This window comes from Xyrauchen texanus, chromosome 35, assembly GCF_025860055.1.
Source record: "Xyrauchen texanus isolate HMW12.3.18 chromosome 35, RBS_HiC_50CHRs, whole genome shotgun sequence".
NCBI lineage: Eukaryota > Metazoa > Chordata > Actinopteri > Cypriniformes > Catostomidae > Xyrauchen > Xyrauchen texanus.
In genome coordinates, this window is record NC_068310.1 from 13,512,336 (window position 1) to 13,529,152 (window position 16,817).

General features: G+C 38.0%; 1 protein-coding gene across 7 annotated transcripts in view; it reads left to right on the top strand.

Annotated features, from left to right (window-relative positions):
- The window catches only part of LOC127628725 (protein kinase C-binding protein 1-like), a 33,949-nt gene that overhangs the window by 3,998 nt on the left and 13,134 nt on the right, over nt 1-16,817 (top strand). For 4 of the 7 annotated variants that reach the window (XM_052105556.1, XM_052105561.1, XM_052105562.1 and 1 more), the window contains exons 2-13: nt 637-707; nt 1,530-1,690; nt 3,574-3,795; nt 4,820-4,933; nt 5,073-5,165; nt 5,255-5,342; nt 5,576-5,631; nt 5,737-5,814; nt 6,065-6,180; nt 10,290-10,762; nt 10,893-11,000; nt 11,625-11,777. In XM_052105556.1, coding sequence (XP_051961516.1) covers nt 637-707; nt 1,530-1,690; nt 3,574-3,795; nt 4,820-4,933; nt 5,073-5,165; nt 5,255-5,342; nt 5,576-5,631; nt 5,737-5,814; nt 6,065-6,180; nt 10,290-10,762; nt 10,893-11,000; nt 11,625-11,777 — 1,733 coding nt within the window. The remainder of the gene's footprint in view (nt 1-636; nt 708-1,529; nt 1,691-3,573; nt 3,796-4,819; nt 4,934-5,072; nt 5,166-5,254; nt 5,343-5,575; nt 5,632-5,736; nt 5,815-6,064; nt 6,181-10,289; nt 10,763-10,892; nt 11,001-11,624; nt 11,778-16,817) is intronic. The other 3 variants (XM_052105557.1, XM_052105559.1, XM_052105560.1) reach the window with 2 other exon arrangements.

Sequence of the window (16,817 nt, forward strand, 5' to 3'; positions counted from 1 at the left end):
TGCCCTACCAATTGTAGACATTTATTTGTAAACCCCTTCCATTGGCCACATTTTGGATGACAATAGCTATGAAATTTTAGAACTGATTATGTCTCAACTTGGACGAGTCCATGACAGCCAAACCTCTCAGACGAGAAGTAGACTAATAAGTCTAAATTGAAGACACTCTCTAGTTCTCAGCAAACGTTGCTCTGTTAATTCCTGGCTAGTTATTCACTTCAGTATTCCCTGTGAACATGTTTGCTTCAACTGAGGGAGGTGCTGGTCTAGTAATGGACACACAGAGAGATTTTATACCTGGCATTGCCTCGATCAAACAAGCTTCCCACGTAAGATTTAAACAGGTTAAAATCGTCATGTAAATTCACTTTGCTTGGCCATGATTGGTTATAGCACAGGTCAGACAAGGCAATAGTCATAAAAGGGTCTCCTTGCCTACAAGTAATAGTAATTCAGATGTGGAATGGAGGACGATTGCTATGAACAACAACAGAATAACTCGAGAGATTAGGTTACATCACCCAAGTCTTTTATCTCAGGGGTAGACCCCAAGAGAATTCTGTTTATTATTTTTAATCCTTTTCCTCTGCTCATTTGTCTCTCCTAACCATATCGTCCTCCCTCTTCTTTATTTAGTTTGGCTGAGGAGGAAATAAAGGCAAAATCAGATGCTGTTGATGGGATGGAGGTGTCCATGCCACCCAAAGGTAATTATTCTTGAATGTAGCTTTCTATTGTTATTTTCATGTGTTCATTTACAATATCTTTTGTCCTGGACTTTGCTGTAGATGCTCAATTTACTGCTTCAATGTTATATAATGGACACCAAATGTTGGATTATAAAAGTTAAATTCTTTAAAGCTAAAATGAGTGGTGTCGGCAATACATTTAATATCAGTGTTCCCACAGTCATGGAAAACCTGGAAATATCTCAATATAAAAAGGTGCTTGTGTTCCAGGCCTGGAGAATTCATGCCAGTTAAGATTTAAAATGTCATGGGTAAAGTTTGGAAATTTTTTTAGTGAAGAAATTTTTTTATTTGCTCCATTCTAAAATTTCATTAGGTAGATATTGCTTTCATGTAGAGAAAAACATGTTTTCAAGCCAAAGTGATGTCTATATTCTGAGTGAATCGTTCTTTAGAACCAGACCACAAATCGGTCTGAATTTGAATGATTTTCAAATATATTATTCAGTAATCATAAACTACTAGCAGGTCATGGAAAAGTCATGGATATTCATTGATCAAAAAGTGTGGGAACTGACATGAGTTATGTGCCCATATATCCTCATTTATCAGGGCAACTGATGCTACTTTCTGGTGCTTTGTGATAATAGATTAGTCAGACATTTGACACAACACATTTATTTTTTATTCTTCAAGATGTGCATAAAAGAAATGCAGTGGCCTTTGATTTCATTGTAGTTGGGCATGTGGAGGTTGCTAGCTGTTTGTGTTGTTCATGCTTTGAAAGGTCACAATCTAATAGGTCTTTGCCTATTAAAGCGGCTGTCATTCTTTCACCAGCAGTCCCTGATCTAGAATCAGTTGAGCAGGCAATGGCTGCACAGAAGAGGAAAGCCCCCAGTCCTCCACATTCCTCAAACGGACACTCTCCCTCAGACACGTCACCCAGTCCCACAAAGAAAAAGAAGAAACCAGGATTAGTCAACAACAGTAAAGATCAAGTATGTTCCCTCATTGATATCCCTTTCCTCCTTATGTCCATTTGTTCTGTATTGGATTTTAAGTAGAGATGGACTGATAACTGGTTTGACTGACAATCATTAATAAAAACAATCAGTTATTTTTTACTGATATTCACACTTTTCTTTTAACCGGTTATTGGTTGCTTTAAATGGGGTCCACTGACACAAAACTATTATTGTGTCAAAAAGCAGAAATAAAATTATTTTTGGACACTCAAACATTAAAATAATCGGTATAGTATCTGTCAAGACTGGATGAACAGCACAGAAATATTAAGATCAAATTTTGTGACATCACTGGCACTTGATCCTGATAATCTGTATTTGGCATCTGTGGTTTTGTAGAATATAATTTAGGATTTCATTCCAATCCTAGCAAAGCACCCCTGATCTCAGACAGCACATAGCTCTTATAATCACAGAGATGCACAATTCATCAGGTGTTTCTGGATGTTTGGAGAGAAATCCTTCAAAAACTGTGTCAGTCTCAGTCAGCTCCCTAGTTCAGTAGTCAGGGCACTGACCAGGGAGTCGACCATTTAGCAAAGTCGACCATCTCAATAGCAAAATCATTCCAGTGCACTAAAACATTCACTCCCTACATATTCCCAGAATGCACTGTATAAGTCAGGGAGCATTGTTGTTCACTGGCCAAGTTCGGATTGGATACTACCATACTACTCTTGCTATTTCTGCCATAGAAATATATGTCTGAAGTAGTTGAGTAGAACTGGGCTGGGTTTCCCAAAAGGATCACAAGCTTAAGTTGATTGTAGAGACCATTGGCACCTATGGTTTCTATGATCTAAGATTTCCTATACATTTGAGAAACCCCGCCCTGGGTAGTATGGCATTCTGAACCCTTACCGGAAATGTCGTCATGTCTTTTGAAGTCTCTGAAGTCGTTAGAAGACAAGCACAAGTGAAAATATGATGTCAAAACCATATTTTCTTTTTTATTGAGCATTATCTTTCATCCATAATGTTCATGAAAGGGAAACAATCTTTTACATATAGGAGTTGTTTGAAAAGAATAAAAATACCCTCTTATGCATAATTATTTATCTGTCATAACACTTTACATTTTTAATATCTACAATTAAAATGCATGATTGTGTGTTTTATATTGCAATGTTGTTGATTAATTCCAGCTGTCTTTAAAAGCGCTTACTCATAATCGTTTTGCAGTTAAATTAAACATAAATGTCCAAATGCTGAGTGGACAGTGCCCAAATTCGTGTTCACAATATACTGATTTACGATATAGGGAGCAAGATGAGACACACCCAGTGTCTTCCCAGTAGAATGATTGTGTTCTGCTGCTTTTGACCCAGTGGTCATGTGACTGCTTACCTGTCCATGCTTGAATATTTCAGGGTGAATCTCATTAAGAAATGTCTGGGTCATATGTTACCTAGAAATCAAAGAATAGTTAAGTAATTATATTAATTATAATAAGTAATAAAGATAAATATATTAATTATAGGTAACTATATTTTGTGTTAAAACTATTAAGTTGTGACATAACCCCCCCCATAATTGTCATTACCCTAATGCAAAAAATTATGTATAAAAACTAGAAAGTTTAATATCTTTTTATTATTACACAAGTATTTATTTTTTAATCTGAGAGTAAATGTGCCTAGTTGTCAATAAATAAATAATAAATTTTTTTTATTTGGCTTTAAAGTTTCTTTACACTAAATATAATATCTAATTTGTACCTTTGAGCAAAATATGACCTGGACATATTCATGGCAGTTTCCTTGAGTTTCACCCTTCATTGCCTTTCTGCATATCCCCTGCGAGTGTTGTGGCTTGTGTTTTGACCCCTTGCCTTGTCTCTCTTGCCTGCATTTCAGTGTGTGCTTAGACATGGTCCCTTTTACTATGTCAAGCAGCCCGCACTCACCACAGACCCTGTTGATGTTGTACCGCAGGACGGGAGGAATGACTTCTACTGCTGGGTGTGTCACCGCGAGGGCCAGGTGCTCTGCTGTGAGCTCTGCCCCCGCGTCTACCACGCCAAGTGCCTCAAACTGGCCGCAGAGCCTGAGGGTGACTGGTTCTGTCCAGAGTGTGAGGTACTGAGAAGAAAAGAGTTGTGTTGTGTGGGTTGTGTCTGGATTCGTTTTCTTGGTTACATAAATAACTTCAAGGGATAGTTTACCCAAAAATGAAATTTCTATCATTATTTACTCGCATTCATGTCGTTCCAAACACATTTGACTTTTGTTCAGTGGAGCACAAAAAGAAAAGTTAAACAGAATGCCACCATTCACATTCACTGTATGGAAATAAAGAAAGCGAATGGTGATATGATGAATCATTTAATACATTATGCTAAATTATCTTTCATTTAATGTTATTTGATTGACACAACCCTCTATGTTTAAATGCTGATATTTGGGAATGATTTAGAATTAATGGTCGACCGATAGTGGATTTTGCGTATACCGATAACTAAGCTGGTGAAAATGGTATGTAACCCATTAATTGGCTGATTGATTTTATAATCGATTTATTGAATAATTAAAAACAAAAAATCAATGTCTTTTCTTACTGTGACGAGTGCAGATAAAGAGGCTACAAGAGTCCAAAATTAGTATCATCCCAAATGCTTGTTTTTTGTACAACTAAAATCCCAATAATAATCAGAGCAAATAATAGGTGCAGAACACAAGACTTTTAATTATAAACAAACCTGAAATACACCAGGGACTCTTATTTTGAAATGTCTGTGCTTTCAGCTCACACAACACTCAAGAGAAACAAAACATGCACTCTTACAATCATCTACAATGTATTCCAATATAATTGCTATAAAGAAAACATTGTCAATTGTCATGTGTCCATTTTTAACATTTTGCATTAACAGTGAATAAGTATATAAACAGTGATGGTGACAGAGTATTGGCTACATTAGAGTGCTCTGTATGCAAATATTTTATAGACTATATAATGAACACATGAAGGGTTTTTGCCACAGAGGAACAAAAACAATTACAACTATCGGCAACTATCTTGTTTGCCAATAATCAATAGTTCCAAAAAGCAACTATTGGCACTGATTAATCTGTAGAATAATCATTTCATTCTCTGCTTCAGAAAATAACGGTGGCTGAATGCATAGAGACTCAGAGTAAAGCTATGACCATGCTAAACCTGGAACAGCTGTCATACCTGCTCAAGTTCGCTCTACAGAAAATGAAACAGCCAGGGGTGAGTCAACTGTACCACATCCCTTCCAATCAAACACCTTTATTTAATCTCTTTCACTTTGACGATATGGGTTTTTATGTTAATAGGTTACATTGATTCAACCTTTATCATTTATCTTAATGAATGATTTATCATGCAGACGGAGCCATTTCAGAAGCCTGTGTCCCTGGAACAGCACCCAGATTACGCTGAGTATATATTTCACCCAATGGATGTGTGCACGTTAGAGAAGGTAAAAAAAGAGTTTCCAAATGACAAGAACCTTCTTGTAGGGTTTTGCATTTATCCTGTTGTTTGATCCTGGTGTCTGTCCATTTGCAGAATATCAAGAAGAAAATGTACGGTTGCACGGAAGCATTTTTGGCAGACGTAAAGTGGATTCTACACAACTGTATAATTTATAATGGAGGTTAGTGCTGATCCATTGTCATTAAAGTGCATGCTTTCCTCCTCCATAGCAGTTTGTTTCTTAACAATAAATATAAGATCTCATTTTTTTACCTTTGAGCAAAATATGACCTGGACATTTTCATGGCCGGCTCCTTAAGTTTCACCCTTCATTGCCTTTCTGCATATCCCCTACTAGTGTTTTGGCTATTAATAAATTCATGAAGTATTTTTTATTTCAATGCCTTTTTTCAGGGAATCACAAGCTAACCGCAACTGCTAAAGTTATTGTCAAGATCTGTGAACATGAGGTTAGTGTCTAATGTAAATAGATGCTAATATAAAAGTGTACATTGTGCACATTTGAAACCCATACAGGGATTCTTGGTAAAGTATTCTCAATGAATCATTCACAGATGAATGAAATTGAGGTTTGTCCAGAGTGCTACCTGTCTGCCTGTCAGAAGAGGGACAACTGGTTCTGTGAACCTTGTGTAAGATGATGATGATTTTCTTTTATATTGTATGCTTTTATGTCTTTTAAAGTCACAATATAAAATTTCCATGTATATCATATGCAGATGCTCAAAATATAGGCCTTAATCCACCAAGCATCATCACTGCTTGTAGTTAACCCTTTATTATTTTTGTTATATATTTTTAATAATCAGTCAGTTGAATATCTAGGTTTTAATTCAAGAGTGATTGTGAACTAATGGCCATTTGTGTTATGTTTTCCTGAAGTCTCAGCCTCACCCTCTGGTGTGGGCCAAGCTGAAAGGTTTTCCCTTCTGGCCTGCAAAAGCCCTGAGAGACAAGGACGGCCAGGTGGACGCACGGTTCTTTGGCCAGCATGACAGGTGAGCCTGTTACTTTGTCAGTCTTGTGTGTTTTCAAATATTTCTGAAATATTCACAGTGATTTTGTTGGTGATATTAAAATAAGCATGAGGATTCAAATAAGGGCTAGTCTCCTCCTTGTCTCATGATTTTTGAGTATGAGGACATTAAAAAATTTCAAAAGCATCTCTTATATTAACCAAAAATGCAAGTACTTTCCAAGTAAGGATTTTGATTCATTGTTCATTTTGATTTCACGCACTGGTGATCACTCCAGTTGGTGGCGACGTTGGTGTTTTTCTTCTTTTTTTTTTATAATGTTTTTAAGGGAACCTATTATGCAAAATTCACTTTTACATGGTGTTTGTACATAAATGTGAGTCAGCAGTGTGTGTTCACAACAACCCTACAGTGTTGAAAGTCTCTCCTTTTTCTTATATTTCTATTAATCAAAAACAGTGTGTCAAAATGAATGGTTTTCATTTATGCTCTAAAGTGACGTCACGTTAGAGCTGGCCTCGCCCATGACTGGTGACAGACTCCACCCTATTATCATAGATCCTCCCATGAGTGATCTACAGGTAGAGTGGTAGAGCGGGTTGTCCACTAATCGCAGGGTTGGTGGTTCGATTCTCGGCCCACATGACTCCACATGCCGAAGTGTCCTTGGGCAAGACTCTGAACCCCAAGTTGCTCCCAATGGCAGGCTAGCGCCTTGTATGGCTTCTCTGCCGTCATTGGTGTGTGTGTGAGTGGGTGAATGAGATGCAGTGTAAAGCGCTTTGAATATTACTAAGGTTAAAAAGGCGCTGTATAAGTGCAGACCATTTAACACAGTCTGCCTTTTTTTTCCACGCTGGAGCAGAAACAGTGTGAAGAATAATGTCTCCGCTTCGTAAGCGTCATCAGTGTTCTGTTGTTGGCGGTAAAAGTAAACATAAAAGTCTTCATGTACTTCCGGTATCAGAGCCACTGAAGACACAGTGGACAAGTCAAGTTTTTGAAGGAAATGTGCCCCAAAACATACAAAAATGTGTGTATGTTTGTGCAAATAATTTTACACCGGACTGCTTTGTGTAAGAATGTCAATATAAAGCAAAACATTTGATTCTCAAGCATGGATCAATACCAACTTTTTGTGTTCCAGCTTTATATCCTGAAGATGTAAGTATCACACTTTTTATATTTTGTGAATGTTTGCAAAATGCCTTTCTGAATGTGCTTGTTAGCTGATTCCACAGCTAATGCAGCTAAAGTTACCATTGTCTCTGATTGTATTCACGGAGACCAGAGCTATGTCGGGGGTGGGGAGCAGCAGCTCATTTGCATTGAAAGAGACACACACAAAAACAGTGTGTTTTTGATTCCACCCAAAAAGAGGCATTTACAACATGGTATAATAAATGATCTGTGGGGTATTTTGAGCTGATACTTCAGACACATTCTGGGGACACCTGAGACTTACATTACATCTTGTAAAAAGGGGCATAATAGGTCTCCTTTAAAGTTCTGAGTATGTCATTCAATAATCGACTCAACAGATTTGTTAAAAAACACACGTATCTGAATATCCATACTTCCCTATATGGGTATGCCAAAAACATATTTTAATAACTTAAGGGGTTTGATAACTGCCATTTTAAAGTTATTTGGGACATGTCCTAAGGATAGCGAGGAGTTTATTTTCTTAATAATATTAAGAAGAGGTTCTTAACAGGGAATACCACTTTTTAGAGCTTAGTATTATTGGATTTTTTTATACGTTTTGTTAGCTCTTCATGACCTATGACAGCAAAGCATTGAAGTTGCTTGTTAAGACAATTATGTGAAAAGTCAAAAAGCCACAGTCAAGCAAATGTTCAGTGAGCCGGTCCACTTGGCTGCAACATGAGTGCAGGCAAATTACTTTATCATTCCAATGTCTTTGCACAAAATACTCAGCAAAACAAACTCCAGCCAATAGGAGGAATAAGTTCAAAGAGCATGTAGGTTAATCCATAAAACTGTCCTGAATGTGTGCCACTCTACAAAATAAACTCCAGCTGCTAGGCAGAACTAGCGCAAAAAAAAAAGCTCAGTTTCCTCAGAGTCAAGCGAATGTTCAGTGAGCTGGTCCACTCGCTGCAAAGTGAGTACTACAAGATGACTTACTCCGTTGACTTAATGAAGGACGTCGCTTGCTGTGGGCATGTGAATGTTTTATGCTCCTCCTTAGCATCTATTCTCAATTTGGCCGGGAATATCAGTGCAAAAGCGACCTTCCATTGATGTAAATGTTTCTTGCATTTCTTGAATCGATTACGTTTCCCTCTTGTCGAATTCGCAAAGTCTGGGAACAAGAAAATGCTGTGATTTTTCCAAGAAAGCCTTCCTTTACTCCTCGCCTCACGTAACACAAGATCTTTATTGGATGATCTCAGAAATTTGGCCAGAATTGATCAGGGCCTGCGTCCCTCCATGGATCTCCATGTCGGATCCCTGTGAGCTTATTCGATTTCTAGCTTATGGCCTGCTATGTCGAGCAGATTCGGAAAGAGCCCATCTAGGAATTTCACCATATCCTGTCGTTCTTCGCCCTCAGGAATACAGACGAAACGGATGTTATTCCACTGGCTACGGTTCTCCATGTCCTCCAACTTCTCCACGACCTGCTCCAAATCCACCTCAGTTGCTAGCAGATAATTCCTTCTACGATGACTTCAGATAATCGATTCATTTCTCAACATCGCCCACTCTTGTACCCATCTCTGTGAACTTCGCTTCCATGGCAGTGATCGGTCGACGTATCACAGCAAGATCCTCCAAGTCAGCAACGACCTTCGTCAGCATTGCGGTGATGTTCAACATCTCTCGCCATATTTTCCGCACTTCTCAGACTAAATCGACTACCTAGCTTGCGGCCTGCTCGGGGGCGTCAACATGTACCCGTAAGTGTCTTTTAATGTCTCTAGAGCCTGAGGATTTGGAATTCTTTGACATGTTGTCCTCCTAGAACATTTATTGAGTGTATTGAATCTCACCAGTTTATGTCATATAAAAGTGTTAAAACTAGCAAAGTGCACAGAGCTTGCCATTCACATGTCCGATCCTTGCATGGCGTCACATAACCAAATTAAATCTAGCATTTGACTATGGTGATGAGTTGGTCCTGTCATATTTTGTCTGACTGCAAGTTAGTTATTGCTAATCCCAATGTGTCATTTTCATTGTCTATGTGAATGTTGAAGTCACCAACAATTAAAGTTCTATCTACAGTGACTACTTGATCTGATATAAAATGTGCTAATTCACCAAGGAAATCAGAATACGGCCTGGGTGATCTATATACCGTAGCCCTTCAGACGAGGCTCATGTTTATAGCAATAACCTGGGGGAGTAGATTCATTTAAACTAAGATATTCATCTGGTTTAAGCCAGGTTTGTGCATCCAAACTATGATCTGTAATAATTTACAATTAGTGCTTTGGTTGAAAGAGATCTAATGTTTAGTAGCCCTACTTTTATATGATGTTTATCTTCAGTGCTATACATCGGAGACCACTCCAGTCATTCACACTAATCTACTATAAACCTCTTCACCACAATGAACAGGGAGGGGGCCAGCATATTACAGTGTCTGACATTGATTTAGCAAGATCACACATCTCTTTAACGTTACCTTTAGTGATCTCCGACTGAATTAAATTAATCATGGCTGATTGTGAATAGTGAATTTATACAATGACATCTGTAACTAAAAAAACTATTGATTTTGAATGATGCTACATCCACACAACAAAGTGTCACTGTAAGTCCAAGATGACATGAACAAATAGTTACTGAGTGCACTTTTATTGAGAGATACAAATTTGAATAGCATTAAAAAGTTTCAAATATCTAGATATAATTTCTAAGATATAAAGCCCAGCCTTACTTTACATTCCAAATTTATACCATCTGATACTTTAATAAGCAACTGCTTTTTACTTTAAAACTATAAAAGTCATCTACAAGTATTGATGCAATAACCATTTGTATAGTGGAGTTTACTGCCACACATCCAAGCCTTTCAGATCTGCATTAACAAACAAATCAACAAAATGGTTCATTTTAAATATACATACTGTATGTAATCCTTATGCTTCTTTCAGAGCCTGGGTGCCCATAAACAACTGTTATCTTATGTCTAAGGATATTCCCTTCTCTGTAAAGAAGACCAAAAGTATCTTCAACAGCGCCATGCAAGAAATGGAAGTTTACGTGGAAAATGTGCGCAAGAAATATGCTGTGTTCAACTACGCTCCATTCCGAACTCCCTACACACCCAACAACCAGTTCCAAATGTTGCAGGACCACAGTAACCCCAAAAAAGGCCCAGTGAAGCCTGAGAAACAGGAAAAAGTCCAATTTAACTTTGATATGACTGCATCTCCCAAGGTGCTCCTTGGTAGAACGGTGATGCCAGGAGGCCCGGGACATCGGATCTCTGTGACAGACATGCCTAGATCTCCAATGAGCACCAACTCGTCAGTCCACACTGGGTCAGACCTAGAGCAGGATGATCGAGGGCCGAGAGGATCAACTAATCACTATAGTGCTGGAGAAGACTCTATGGATTGTACAGGTACTTCACTCCAACTAGCTGCATTTAACTCTATTTCTGTACAAACTCTTGTTTTGGCAGAACAATGCTGGAACTGGATGAGAAACTTTAACTTCTTTGAATTGAAAGCTATGTTTCCTTTTACTCACAGCATCCCCTGCCTCTCTGAAAACAAGCAACAGTCCCAAGCCTTTACTCCCCACACCAGTTAAACAGGAAAGGACATCGAGCACTGGAGGCATTCTCAATCTCAACCTCGGTGAGTCTCAAATCAGTCTATTGCCCACAGCAACGAGCACTGCACTTCAATCCACATGATTATCTGTTTAAGGAATAGTTTAATTTAGGTATAAAAAAAAAAGAACTAAAATTCTTACCTCCCCAATGGCCTTCCAAACCTGAAAAAAAATACAATAAAAAAAAATGCACACTGTGTTAAAACGTTTAATACATGTATTAGAACTAATTCCATTTTGGAGTCAATGACATTGATGTGCTATATGAATCTGAAAGTGAACATGGAAGATTATCAGTGAATAACAACCTAAATTTCGATCTGATCCTTACACATTTTATGACTTCAGAAGACTTGGAATATAGCACACAAGTAGTATGTACTACTTTTATGGGGCTTTCATGGTGTATTTTGTTATTTTTGGAGCTTGACAGCTGTGGTCCCTATTAAATGTCATTGTTTAGCAAGAACTGCAAAACGATTGTATTTTGTGTTCCATCTAAAAAATAACAACATATAGATTCAACATGAGATTGAGTAAATAAGTAAACAGAATTTTAACTTTTGGGTGAACTATTCCTTTAATCAGTTACATGAACATCAGTGAGTTTATTTTACACTTGTGTTATATATTATATTTATTCTCAGATCGTGTTAAAGCTGAAATGGACCTGAAGGAGTTGAGTGAGACTGTACAACAACAGCAGCAGCAACAACAGAGGACCTCGGTGCTTCTAACCTCTCCCAAAAAAACAACCAGGAGTTTGGATAAAACCATAGAGAGCTGCAAGGCCCAGCTGGGTAATACACACACACACACACACACACACACACACACACACACACACACACACACACAAATGATTAGGAATGGAGCTCAACAGTGACTGGCCAATCTTTTTACAGCAGTTTTGGATCCGGAAGTATATTCCCCATTTATTTCCTCCATAAGCACTTCAGTAAAGAGTTCTGTCCCTAAACCAAACCAAACTCTAAGCAAAAATTTATTTGAAAATGGGAAAAAGTGTAATACAGTGTATTTCTGAATGAACAAATCAAATGAATGAACAAAATACTCACTCCATAAAACATTATGAATTGTAATTAAATGAGCACAGTTTTTGTTTTGTCTTTTTTTTATGTAAGTTCTTAAAAACCAAAAGCAGGTAGGTAGCTAACAAAGTAACAAGCTAGCTAATTTTTGATTACTGATTTTTTTCTTTTTTTTTTTTTCTTCACACATCAAAGTTTAATGAGTGGGTGCATGATGTAAGGCTATGAACTAAGTAGTTTATGATATCAATGTAACTCACCTCAGAGTTGTTATAATAGTCAACAGCTGCACAAGTTGAGCCTGAATTAATTTTCACTCCAACTAATACTTAAAAATAGTTGTATTGGTAGTTTTTATTTTGCTTCTTATGGAGACCGGAACCAATAAACAGTCCAGTGGTGATTAGAATCATTATGGTGGTGCCCAGTGGGTAGTCAGGAACACTGTGGATCCTCTGAAATGCAATCTGTAAAGTTTAGAACTTGGAGTTAATTTTTTAAATATCACAAAAGCAAATTGCACAAATGTCATTGGTTCCACCAAGTGCTCACTGTAAAAAAAAGAAATCCTGTTAAATCTATGGTGAAAAACTGGAAGCTGGAGTTACCAGAAATTTACTGTAAAAGTATGATAAAAAAAATGTTAATTGGTTTACGTTACACTTAAAAGAAAACTGTTACATTTAAGATAAAAATAAAAAAAAAACTGGCAGCTGTGGTTGCCAGAAACTTACTCCAAATAACAGTGACCTCTTGTACCAATATACTTGGTACACTAAACTTCTGGAACTTTATAAATCTGCCTTCCACTTTAAAATGTATTGTTAATCATAAACTAAACTACATTAATTATAACACTAAACACCTCAAAGTAAATAACTGATATTAAAAATAAGAAGAAACATAACTTTTCCCATAAAATGTAATAAATTGTGATGGATCATGCAGGGAAATCGGGGAACGCATGATTATTGTTTACAATTTACTGTAAAAAGTACAGTACATGTACTCTTTCTCTCTTGTTAAAGGGATAGTTCACCCAAAAATGAAGATTCTCTCATCATTTACTCATGCTATCTAAGATGTGTATGACTTTCTTTCTTCAGCTGTGCAAGTGAATGGTTACCAGAAAAAATAGCTGGCTATATTTGTGATATAGCCTTGGCCTGTGACACTTATTACAAACTGGGCATGACATTCGGTGGGGGATTGCACACAATGTTTCACACTTTCACGACTGATCAGTGCTACAGCTTCTCTCGCAGCTGTCTGCGGCTCATTGGACATGTGTCAAGTTAAGAGTGAGCACGCAGTAAGCAGCACGCTGTCACATATTTGCTGAACTTTAACCTGTTAATTCAACATGCAAATGTCTTTACATCTATATAAAAAGAGCGATATCTATAAACAAGCGACACAATTAAATATTAGCTCCTCTTAATGAACAATGAAGCAGACTATAGTGCTATGCATGACACTGGAGTGATCTGATTTTGCCTCATCACATCATGCAGCTCATATTACAGCACCTTTCACAAGAAAGACAGTAATAGCAAAAAATGCTTTGCGAACCACTGAACAACTGCTGGGTGAAAAGAAATGCTTAAAACAGACAACTTCATCCTTAAACACCTGTTACATCTCTCATCTTAATCTCTCTAGAGCTCCATCTGACAATATAGGTATTATTCTGCATATTGAATTATATAAGTAGGCCTATATACTGATTTAAATAATATATTAATAATATACATATTTAAAACATCATCATATTATCTATCTGTCAGAAGTTTAAAAACACTTCAGTCATGAAAACAATTTTTTTTTTAACCACTCCACAGATTTAATATTAGAAAATTATTTTTGTAGTCATTTAGGACATCTACTTTGTGCGTGACACTAGTAATTATTCCAACAATAGTTTACAGACTGATTGTTTCACTTTTAATTGACTATATCACAATTCCAGTGGGTCAGATGTTTATATACACCTACATAACTGTGCCTTTAAGCAGCTTGGAAAATTCCAGAAAATTATGTCAAGCCTTTAGACAATTAGCCAGTTAGCTTCTGATAAGAGGTGTACTGAATTGGATGTGTACCTGTGGATGTATTTTAAGGCCTACTGTCAAACTAAGTGCCTCTTTGCTTGACATCATGGGAAAATCAAAAGAAATCAGCCAAAACCACAGAAAATAAATTCACAAGTCTGGTTCATAATTGGAAGCAATTTCCAAAAAAAAGGTACCATGTTCATCTGTACAGACAATAGTACTCAAGTATAAACATCATGGGACCACAGAGCCATCATACCTCTCAGGAAGGAGATGCATTCTGTCTCCTAGAAATTAACGTAGTTTGGTGTGTAAAGTTCAAATCAATCCCAGAACAACCTTGTGGACCTTGTGAAGATGCTGGAGGAAACAGGTAGAGAAGTTTCTATATCCACAGTAAAATTAGTCCTATATCGACATAACCTGTAAAGCTGCTCCGCAAGGAAGAAGCCACTGCTCCAAAACTGCCATAAAAAGCCAGACTACAGTTTGCATGTGCACATGGGGACAAAGCTCTTACTTTTTGGAGCATTGTCCTCTGGTCTGATGACACAAAAATTGAACTGTTGGGCCATAATGGCCATCATGATGTTTTGAGGAAAAAGGGTGTGGCTTGAGGAAAAAGGGTGAGGCTTGTAAGCCGAAGAACACAACCCTAACCGTGAAGCATGGGGGTGGCAGTATCATGTTGTGGGGGTCCTTTGCTGCAGGAGGGACTGGTGCACTTCACAAAATAGATGGCATGAGGAAGGAAAATTATGTGGATATATTGAAGCAACATCTCAAGACATCACCCAGGAAGTTAAAGCTTGGTCGCAAATGGGTCCTCCAAATGGATAATGACCCCAAGAATACCTCCAAAGTTGTGGCAAAATGGTCAACAAATTCAAGGTATTGGAGTGGCCATCACAAAGCCTGGACCTCAATCTGATAAAAAATTGGTGGGAAAACTGAAAAAGCGTATGAGCAAGGAGGCCTACAAATATGACACAGTTACACAAGTTCTGTCTGGAGGAATGGGCCAAAATTCCATCAACTTGTGAGAAGCTTGTGGAAGGCTACACAAAAGGTTTGACCCAAGTTAAACAATTTAACGGCAATGCTGCCAAATACTAACAACGTGTATGTAAACTTCTGACCCACTGGGAATGTGATGAAAGAAATAAAAGCTGAATTAAATAATTATCTTATATAAACTGCAACTGTGTGTATATATTTACTGTGTGTGTGTATATACACTCACCTAAAGGATTATTAGGAACACCATACTAATACTGTGTTTGACCCCCTTTCGCCTTCAGAACTGCCTTAATTCTACGTGGCATTGATTCAACAAGGTGCTGAAAGCATTCTTTAGAAATGTTGGCCCATATTGATAGGATAGCATCTTGCAGTTGATGGAGATTTGTGGGATGCACATCCAGGGCACAAAGCTCCCGTTCCACCACATCCCAAAGATGCTCTATTGGGTTGAGATCTGGTGACTGTGGGGGCCATTTTAGTACAGTGAACTAATTGTCATGTTCAAGAAACCAATTTGAAATGATTCGAGCTTTGTGACATGGTGCATTATCCTGCTGGAAGTAGCCATCAGAGGATGGGTACATGGTGGCCATAAAGGGATGGACATGGTCAGAAACAATGCTCAGGTAGGCCGTGGCATTTAAACGATGCCCAATTGGCACTAAGGGGCCAAAAGTGTGCCAAGAAAACATCCCCCACACCATTACACCACCACCACCAGCCTGCACAGTGGTAACAAGGCATGATGGATCCATGTTCTCATTCTGTTTACGCCAAATTCTGACTCTACCATCTGAATGTCTCAACAGAAATCGAGACTCATCAGACCAGGCAACATTTTTTTGTCTTCAACTGTCCAATTTTGGTGAGCTCTTGCAAATTGTAGCCTCTTTTTCCTATTTGTAGTGGAGATGAGTGGTACCCGGTGGTGTCTTCTGCTGTTGTAGCCCATCCGCCTCAAGGTTGTGCATGTTGTGGCTTCACAAATGCTTTGCTGCATACCTCGGTTGTAACGAGTGGTTATTTCAGGCAAAGTTGCTCTTATATCAACTTGAATCAGTCGGCCCATTCTCCTCTGACCTCTAGCATCAACAAGGCATTTTCGCCCACAGGACTGCCGCATACTGGATGTTTTTCCCTTTTCACACCATTCTTTGTAAACCCTAGAAATGGTTGTGCGTGAAAATCCCAGTAACTGAGCAGATTGTGAAATACTCAGACCGGCCCGTCTGGCACCAACAACCATGCCACGGTCAAAATTGCTTAAATCACCTTTCTTTCCCATTCTGACATTCAGTTTGGAGTTCAGGAGATTGTCTTGACCAGGACCACACCCCTAAATGCATTGAAGCAACTGCCATGTGATTGGTTGATTAGATAATTGCATTAATGAGAAATTGAACATGTGTTCCTAATAATCCTTTAGGTGAGTGTATATACAGTATATATATACAGGTGGCCAAAAGTTTGGAATAATGTAGAGATTTTGCAGTTTAGGAAGGAAATTGGTATTTATTTCACCAAGTGGCATTCAACTGATCACAAAGTATAATCAGGACATAAAAATGTCAATACTGTCAGAACTTACTCACCTAATGCATATATGATATTCATTTTTCATCCATGGACCACAAAAGGAGATGTTAGGCAGATGTTAGGCAGAATGTTAGTCTCAGTCACCATTCATTTTCATTGTATGGACAAAGATGGA